Here is a 9,479-nt window from a genome sequence, read left to right as displayed (position 1 = left end):
CTTCTAATAACGTGCCTGGTTCTTGGCTGGGTTCACATTATTATATAATCCACCCCACAAGGTTTGATGGTCACTAATTTGCTGATGAGGAAGCTGACCAGCTCAGAGAGGCCGTCGGGTACCTTTTAGGAAGGGGCCCAGGGGTGGTTTGAATCCAGGTCTCTTACCTCGTGCCTGAGACCTTTCTAGACACCAGGTTCTCTCTTCAAAGACTGCTGCAGGTAAAACCTAACAACTGTGATACTTTCGAGGTAAGGAGAATCTGAGGAACGGGAAGGAGAATTGAAGGTATGGGAATGAGTACGAGGGGGTATTTATTCCACTTTTTCATTTCTTAAAAGGGTTGCCCGAGAGGAGATGCTTTAGAACATCACTTCTGTAAAACCACGGTGAAAACGAGGAAATTAACAATGCAGAAAAGCTACGAGAGACTTGACAAAGTTGTTAATAACGCGAGGGCCGGAGATACACCAGGCCCTCCCTACTTCATTTATACTGACGATTAAATAAGCACAACAGGGGGCAGACGCAGGTAGAAAGCAGGCTCTCGCGTGGCTACCGCCGTTGACATTCCTGGCACTCGGCGTTCCAGATGCTTCCTTACGGTGTGCGTGTCTGTGTGGCTCGGGCTCCATATTCCACTCGTTTCCCCCTCAACGTTTTAGTCTCGCTCACAGGCGCCCCAGACGCAAAAGACGCCGGGAGCAGCCAAGATCGAGCGTGATCTCCTTAAAGACGGTGATCTTTTGTAGGAGGCGGCGGCCGGGGCTTCCCTTTTGGGGTCCCCCTACCCCGGACGCCGTCCTCGCTCGCCGGGCCGCGTGCCGCGCCGGGAGGTGGCCTTTCCGCGCGGGAGGCGCGTGCGGCCGCGGGCAGAGGTGACCTCGGGCTCCCCCGAGTCCGACCGCGGCACGCTTCGTGCGGCGACGCGAGGCGGTGTCCTGAGGTGACACCGGCTGCGCCGCCGAAGCAGCAGGCGCCGCCGATCAACTAGTTCGCACCGAGGATTCCTCTTGGTGCGTGGCCCAGTTTTCCTTAGGACTGGCTCCAACCCCTCGCCGACACCGCCCCCCGCGCCGCCACGCTCCGAGGCCTTCCCCTGGGACGCCGGGCGTCCCCCCCACGGCCGCTCGGCGCGGGCCGGCGCGCGCGCGATTCCTCGATTCCACAGGCGGTTTGCGCCGCGGGTGGGGGCGGGGCGCGCGGGGAGGGGGCCGGCCGCCGCGGGGGGGGGAGGGGGGCCGCGGCCGGGGGCCAGGGGGCGGGCCGGCGTGGGGAGTTCCTTGCTCGCGGACCACACGCTCTGCGGGCCAATCCCGAGCCAGCCTCTCTCAGTGTCACACGCGGGACACGTCCAGGCGTTTGTTGGCAGGGCCGGCGAGGGGGAGGGGGCGGGGAGGAGGGAGGGGAGTTGAGTGACAGGCTTGCGGGGCAGGCTGGGAATTGTAGTTCCCAGCTCCCGTGGCCATAGCCATTTTGTAGTCGGGGGACTACAACTTCCAGAAGATCAAGGGGACCATTCTAAGGTGCCCCGGGAATAGGCGGCTCTCCCCGGGGCCGGCCGTCCTGGGGCACTGGCACCCAGCAGCCCGGCTGCAGGTAGACACGAGGCGTGGCGGGGGCTAGCGTGTGGCGGTTGTGGGGTGAGCGGCAAGCTGGGGAAAGGGGGTGAGGTGGAGCGACCGAGCGTGCCATGCATTGAGCTAGGGAGTCTCTCTCAATTCCACTCTTAGGCTCGGCGTGGGAGCGATGTCTGAGGGGTAGCCCGGGAAGGGTTCGTCGAGGCCTCTCGGGTGTCTCGTCGACGGGGCTGCGGGGGTCCTCTGGGCTCGGCCAGGGGCGGTCGGCACCGGAGGAGGCGGGCGCTTGGTGGCCCAGCTGTGGGAGTTTTCGGCTAGCGTCCAGCGGGGAATTATCCGAGGAGCCCTAACTTGTATAAAAGCAGAGTCCATTTAAAGTTGGGCTGGATAGCCTCTCTCTCATTGGTTAGGGGGCTTGGAAAAAAGAGACTCGGCGAGCTCTCGCTGTGGTGCTGCCGCCGCCGCCGCCGCCGCCGCTGGAGTTGACTCTTCTGCTCGCACTGCTGCTGCAGCACAAACGTGACTTCCAACATTTTCTATTTATCTTTCCTTTTTCTTTTCCAAGATGTAACTACGGATCAGACACTAAGGACCTTCACGTTTCGCTGATGTAGTTTTTGGAGGAAAAAGGGGGGGGAGTGAAGGGCGTCGGTTTTTTTTTTGTGTGTGTGTGTGTTTCGGGGGAAATTTTCCATTATGAGTGTTTTACTAAAGTGAAATTTTTTTTTTGTTTGCTTCGTCTTTGGCTTTTTTTTTTTCCTTCCCAATTTCGGATTTATTTCAAGGCGAATCGGGCTTTGGGGGAAGAGGAAGAAAAGTCGGATTCCAAGATCAACCACCACCACCAACAACAATAAAAACCACCAGGATATTTTTTTGCAAATTTCTGACGGCTTTAAATTCATGAAGCAATTGTCCCCTTTTGCAATCAGCATTTGGATCTCAGAATGAGCAAGGAAAGACCCAAGAGGAATATCATTCAGAAGAAATACGTAAGTGCTCCTAACAACACATCCTTTGACTTGTAGTTTTAAGCAATGGCTGTGAATGTCAAGTTTATAGATAATTCTGCAGCTGAAGGGTTTTAAACACAGCGTCCGATAAGGCTGTTTCTTTCTTTTCTGAAAGAAGGCTTTTTCAGGCAAAGTCGTGTCTGCCTAGTTTGGACGAAAAAAGAGATTGGTGTAGCGATACCTCCAGTGAATAAATTGACCTCGAATGACACAACCATAATCTAGTTTTAGATGAAAGGCAGGGGATTTTGGTGGAGCCTGGGTGGGGGTGTAGGGGCTGCGGTAATGTGACTAAACTGCATTCTCGGGCGGATTTGGCCCCTATTGCACTTTGCATGCAAATGAGCCTGTGTTATTATTATTAATGTTATTTGGGAAATCGTGTAACGCATGTGTGTTGGAAGCCCTTTAAGTTGCAATCGAGGGTCCGATTATGGCGATCTTGTTCCTTGCACTGGCACATCAAATTTAATGTATGTGGTCGTTTTGGATTATTTGGTTCGCAACATAAACCAATTGGGAATCGCGTTACAGCGAATGCATTTGTTGGGATTGACTTTAATAATGGGACTGGTTTTGTTTAAAAATTCATGGTTTCCAGTTTTAGGGGGAAAAAGACATACAATATAGCTAATGTTTTTAAGAAGGCATGTGAATGCATATGTAAGTGACTACAAATAATAACTCCCAGTTAACTGGCCTTCTGAAATTGGGTGATTATTCAGAGATTTAACTGGTGTGGAATAGTTAAATTTGTTTTGTGCATAGTACAGCTACGTTTTGATTGGCATGGGGAGTGTTTTTGTTTTGTGTGTGGTGGCTTTTTTTTTTTTAAGTTTGGGGGGAGGGAGGGGAGAGGGGTCCGAGGATTAACCAAATATGCACTCGAGTGATCGGTGATTAGCTGCATGCTTTAAATCAAAGAACCCATTAAAAAAAAAAGGCCAAATGAACAAACATTAGGAATAATGCAGTGTTATAAGAAAGTTTTATTTAACTCGGGTCGACAAATTGGTCTTAATATTTTCCCTTTTTGAGCAGTGTGATGTGTGTAATGGGAGATGACCTTCGGGGCACTGGTTTTGTAAAAAATAGATTTAATGGAAAAGCTGAATATCTCTTCTTGAGGGCTGATCCTAATCTAGACACGTAAACTTCAACTATGAAAGAAATGCAAGGTTAAATAATTAAGCCTTACTTAAAAAGCTGTTCCCTAAAGAATTTAAGAATTAAAATACATCCGCATTGCAGAGGGCTGGGGAGAATGCAAAGGACTAGTTTAAACTCGGGCAGTAGAAACTGCAGGGAGACAACCTTGTCTGCGAGCGTGGACGCCTTCCCGGGGCACATCCGATCCGGGTGCAGCCACAAAGCAAAAGGGGTAGAACTTGGACCAGAGCCACCCCCACCCCCGCCCCAGTCATCGCGAAGTTGGGGAGCGGCGTGGGGTGGGATGTTGTGTTGCCGGTGGTCAGCGGATTGTGTCGAGTCCTGGCGTCCGGCCGCCTGCCCGTGGCTGGCGGCGGCCGCGGGAGGCAGAGCACGAGTTAACGCTCGGGGAGCGGAGCCCGTGTTCCCGATGTGCTCTAGCCGGCTGCGAAAGGGAGGGCGCTCGGGGGTCGCGGCGGGCTGGGCCGGGGCCCGGAATACGCGCGCGGCCTGTAGGGGGCGGGCTGCAGGCTCCGGACTCCGGACTCCGGGCTCCGGGCTGCGGGCTCCGGGCGGGCGGCGCTGGCCGGCGGGCTGGCGGATGGGTGGGTGGGGCGCGGGGGAGGTGCGGCCGGTCGGCCTGGGGAGGGGGCGGTGCGGCGCGCGGGGCGGGGGCGTGGCGGGGAGGGGGCGGGCGGCGCGCGGCTGCGGCGGGCGCCCCCCAGCGCGCGCACGGCGGAGCATGGCGGCGGCGGCGCGGCCGGCTCCCCGCGGCCCTGCCCGCTGGCTCCAGTGCGGGCCCGAGAGCAACAGGTTAAGCCGGCGAGACGTCAGCGCGCCCCCTTCCCGCCCCCTGATTCCTCCCCCGCCTCGCACTGGCCTCCCCTCCCTCCCTCCGCCCCCCGCGGCTCCGGGTTCCCGGACGCTCAGGCCGCGTTCTTTTGTCATTGTGACGTCACAAAGGGACGGGCCCGGGTGGAACCTTCTCCTCCTCCGTGACGTCAAAAGTCGGGCGGGAGGTTCCAGCGCGGCGGGGCTGCGGGGGAGGAGGGAGCGGCGCGGAGGCGGGGGCTGCCGCGTGGGAGGAGGAAGTGGAGGAGGAGGAGGATGCGACCGGCCTCGGCCTTCCGCAGCGAAACGCCGCGCTTCCCTCCAGGTGAGCGCGGAGAGCCTGTGGGCCCCCTGCGAGCGACCCCGACCCAGCTGATTCCACTTAGGGGGTGGGGAGCAGGGCGGAGACGTTTTCTGTCTGCAGAAACGTTTTCGTTTCCTCTGTTTCCAGGTCTGCTGATGCCCTGGCATTACTGTGGTGGTGGTCGTGTTCTCTCGTCAACGCTTTTGAAAAGCAGGGAAACTTCATGCAGGGAAGCTTGGCTTTGTAGGAGAACCATGTTGTGGATTTGGCCACCTTGTCACTTTTAAGTCGTGTTGGGGGTGTCTCGGCAGGATGTGGCGGGATGCCTTTCTGGGTGATGTTGCACAGCATCAACTGTTGCTCTTTATGGATGCCTTGAAACACCAGAGTGGCACTTCTTCGCTGTGCCAGCTCTAGGCCTATTGAGTATTTTAGGGGGTGGGGCAGACGGGGGAAGACTGTCATTGATGCGCGTGCTTGAAAGAGCACTGGACTGCGAGTCTAAGGTGTTCTGGGTTTAGTTCTTGAGAACCGGAGAACAAGAGGCTGGAAATCTGGGTCTGTTTACTCTTCTGTAAAATGGAAAAAGTAATACGTGCCTTTGCCACTTCACTTTATCTGAGGTCACATGCGTGAGATAATGTCCGTGGAAGATGTAAAACAGTATGTATGTTCTTTCATTGTAAGGTGGAATTATTACTTGAGCTCGTGGAAGGCAGCACATTTCCTGCAAGTAGTCTCAAAAGCCTTAGATGCCTGCCGCGTTCCCGTTTAGTTTATTGCTTTAGCAAAGCAGAGTTTGGGGGTGGGATTGTAGATGGCAGGCTTTGGGAGAAATGATTGTTATATTTCATATTAAATGACGTCCTTGAGAAACTCATAAATTGCACTGTAATCCTGTCTTAATTGCTGGGTACGATTCCCGCTACAATACCTTAAATAACTGAAAACATTTGCCTTTCAAAGCCCTAATTCACTTGGACAATAAAAACAGTTGCATGTTTTGCTCTGTGGGTATTTTATGCCATTTCCATCACTCCACTGGTTGGTTATTCCTAGGCAGAATAACAGATGATACCCAGGTTGCGAAAGCATTTGATCTTTGATGCTTTATAGCAGGTATGAGTTTGAAATAAAAATCTCTGCCACATGAAGATATGATTCATACAGTTAGCGTGAAAACAGATTACCAGTTTGATTCCTAGGACAGCTCAAGCAGAATTTGTAACACTAGGCTGTAAATTTTAAGTACCTAATTTTCTGAGTTAAAGGTGCAGTATGATTGAAAAAACTGGGAAAAGTTTGTGTTACCAGATTCAAAAGTGGGATTTACTATAATTACATAAAATTGTAAAGAAAAAAATAGAACGACACCAAAATGTAGTGGTAGGATTTATGAGCTTCTGTCGCCCGCGGTGCCCCCCTTCCCCCCCATTTTACAACCAATTGAATTATTTTACAGTTCTGGGGGAAAAAATGTGTACACATTATTTAATTGCTACACTTTTCCTTTTTTAAAAAATATTTATCGATTAACAAATATTTATCGAGTATATGTGGTGTACTGCTATAAAGTGAATGGTGGTTTTTTAAAAAAAGATTTTATTTTGGTTTGGCTGCATTGGGTCTTTGTTGCTGTGAGCGGGCTTTTCTCTTGTTGCAGTGAGCTGGGGCTACTCTCTTCGTTGCGGTGCGCGGGCTTCTCGTTGCAGTGGCTTCTCTTGTTGTGGAGCACGGGCTCTAGGCACGCAGGCTCAGTAGTTGTGGCGTATGGGCTTAAGTTGCTCCGTGGCATGTGGCATTTTCCCGGACCAGGGCTCGAACCCGTGTCCCCTGCATTGGCAGGCCGACTCCTAACCACTGCGCCGCCAGAGAAGCCCAGCTTTTCCTTTTTTGAGCTGTTCATGTGGCTTGCTTGCTGTCTGTCTCTAGTAGTGGAGAAAACTTTTCTCTTTGTTACATAGTCTCGGGCAGAGACAATTTAGCAACTGTCACTGTCTGGAGAGATTATAGAAGGAATATTGTCAATTTAAGAGTCCAAAGTGTGTCACTGAAATTAAAAAAAAATTATGTTTAAAAATAATCCAATTTGAGTTATTATTACTTCGGTTATTATTACTTTACTGTAGACCTGACTTGAGTGTCACCCATAGCCATTGGCCCAAATAGCCAGTTAAAATTATTTGGTACTTAGATGGTTTAATGGCTGTTTCCTCTGTCATAGGAGGTTAGACCAGTTCCTGTTGCTGGGCTGAGGGCTATTGACTTACAAACGTCTTGGAAATAACTCCAGTGCTAATACATATCCTGTTCCAAAGGTTATTTAAACTTTCCTCCTTCAGAAAGAGAAAATCTTTTGGAGTATGTAACCAATGTTTCTTAGATTCAAAATAGAACCCTTTCTTCCTTTCAAAGACGACATGGGAAAGTCATATTAAGCCCAGTACATTAAAACACCCGGTAAAGGCTAAGCTTGACTTTTTTTTTTAATTTAATGATAGTTTTATTTAACCTTAGCATAATAAAAATATTATCTTAACACGTAATCAGTACAAAAGTTGCTAAGATCTTTTGCCTTCTGTTTTTATCTTGTGTCTTTGAAATCTGGTGTATTTTTTTTAACCCTTACAGGGCAACTCAGTTTGGACTAGTCATTTCAAAAGTTCAAGAGCTACGTATGACTAGTAGCTATCCTACTGAACAGTGCAGATCTATGTAACCAGAGGTGTATGTAATGTAGCATGGTGTCTGCATTGGTGAAAAACCTCAAGTTCTACAAAATCGCACACTAAAAATTACAGGGCTAGTGGAAAAATAAGGATGAAACATGTCACTCAAAACATATAACTTCGGTGAAGTGAACGGTAATGAGTCAGTAATGTGGATCTGGAAAAATGACATGAAATGATCAGGCAGGCAGCTCAGACTCGAGTGAAGAGTGGTTATACTCACAGTCTTTTATATAGAGTAGAGCTGATATTGCCAGGGTAGTATGGATGGAAGTAAGCTGTTAGCCATAGGCATTGTTTTCTTTGTTTGTTTTATGGGATTTTTTTGGGTAGATGCACACTTTTGTAGTTCTGAGTTTTTTTAAAAATCGTGACTGGATGCTGAAAAGCTGGTCTGTTTTTAAGGTTTGCCCTTGATCATGATGGTCTGAGGACCTGACTCCTGACATTTTCATCCAGATGGTTAAAAGTTTTGCAGCCTAAGAAGTTTAGTTATTGGAATTCTGCTTGCATTGTTTTGGTGCTCGTGTTACTGGTCCAGGTCTCAGTCTCCCCTAGGATTATAGTAACAGCACTCGTATTAATCGCCTTCCACCTACGCAGCCTCCCTGGTGCTCCTGGCTGCAGAACATCCTGGCTGTGATATCTCAGCACGAAGCTCCTGGCCAGTGGGCAGGCCTGGGAAGTGTGTACTTCTGTCCCCTTTGGCTCCTTCCCATATAGAAGACTTGCCAAGTGTCAGTTGTTTATTCCCAAATCTGGTTATTCCAGTTAGACTTATTATTGCAATTTCGGTTAAATATTATGTAAACCTTTGAATGAATGTGAAAAGAGAGTTGGTTTCTATGAAAGCTTGAAGCTGAATGTTTGAGAACCCTTGATAAAAGTGAAGTACTAAAAAAAAATGAGACGGTTAAATTAGATGTGGGCCCGCCATTTTCCCCATTTAAAAGGCTTGGGGAAAATCTGTAAGGATTCTGCACACGTTGCTTTACAAGTGGTTCCCTTTTAAGAACCAAGCTTCACTTACGGCCAGACTTCCTTCCCAACAAACAAAAAAGCATAACATGGAGCACCAAGAGTTCTCAAAAACATCTGTAACAGCACATTTATGTGTTCCTTACGTTACATGTATGTGCGTATATGTATATAATCTACGTATCTGTATAAGTAGATATATATATATTTTTTAAAGATTTCCTGCTTAATAAACTTTATATTAGCTAACCAACTTATGGTCCCTATCAGCTCTGATAAGAGTGCTTCCATTGTGTTTAGCCTTAATCCTCAAATATTAAACTAGACTAGCTTATCTAGTTCATGCCAGGTAGCATAGATAAAATGTGGGTCAGAGTGGCCCTGCTGAGGTAATTTGTATTACTTTTAGAGTTTGTGTCATTCTCAGGATGGCGGAGGCAGAAAGATGAGTGATATTACTCCTCATTTATATGGAGTTCAGAAGCTTGTATCTTGTAATCCAGCAACTTTAATTATTTTGTCTTACTTAGGAGATACTGCTAAAGATCTGTTCCATTTCAAATCCTCAAGCCTACCTGTTAATGGAAACAAGACACATTTGAATCAGTTTCTACTCAGTTCTCTTGTTTCTTTCCATCTCCCAAGGTACCTCTTCTCCTCATTTCTCTGACTGCCCTCCCCTCCACAAGCCTCGCTTCCTTTTCCCGGCCCCAGACTTCGTGTTTCTGGTCCCTTTTGTCTGTCCATAAAGCCTTTTCTACACTGGCCTCCTCGTCGCAGGCCCCTTTCATTCCAGGAGGTGGGAACTCTGATGACTTTGGTCTACCTTTTTGTAGACAATTTGAGTGAGATTTTTGTTATCCTTTTAGGGTTTAATCTTTCTTGACTTCAGACA

General features: G+C 49.1%; 1 protein-coding gene across 5 annotated transcripts in view; it reads left to right on the top strand.

Moving 5' to 3' along the window:
* Positions 1-1,747: 1,747 nt before the first annotated feature.
* JARID2 (jumonji and AT-rich interaction domain containing 2) overlaps positions 1,748-9,479 on the top strand; it is a 247,619-nt gene continuing 239,887 nt past the window's right edge. For 2 of the 5 annotated variants that reach the window (XR_009543047.1, XM_060163653.1), the window contains exon 1: positions 1,749-2,572. Coding sequence is in view for 4 of the 5 variants with exons in the window: in XM_060163653.1 (XP_060019636.1) it covers positions 2,528-2,572 (45 nt within the window). In the remaining variant the exon portion in view is untranslated. Of the gene's footprint in view, positions 2,573-9,479 lie in introns of all 5 variants that reach the window. The other 3 variants (XM_060163650.1, XM_060163651.1, XM_060163652.1) reach the window with 3 other exon arrangements.

This window comes from Lagenorhynchus albirostris, chromosome 10, assembly GCF_949774975.1.
Source record: "Lagenorhynchus albirostris chromosome 10, mLagAlb1.1, whole genome shotgun sequence".
Classification (NCBI taxonomy): domain Eukaryota; kingdom Metazoa; phylum Chordata; class Mammalia; order Artiodactyla; family Delphinidae; genus Lagenorhynchus; species Lagenorhynchus albirostris.
The sequence above is the reverse complement of the archived record's forward strand: the minus strand, read 5'-3'. Positions and strand labels throughout refer to the sequence as shown.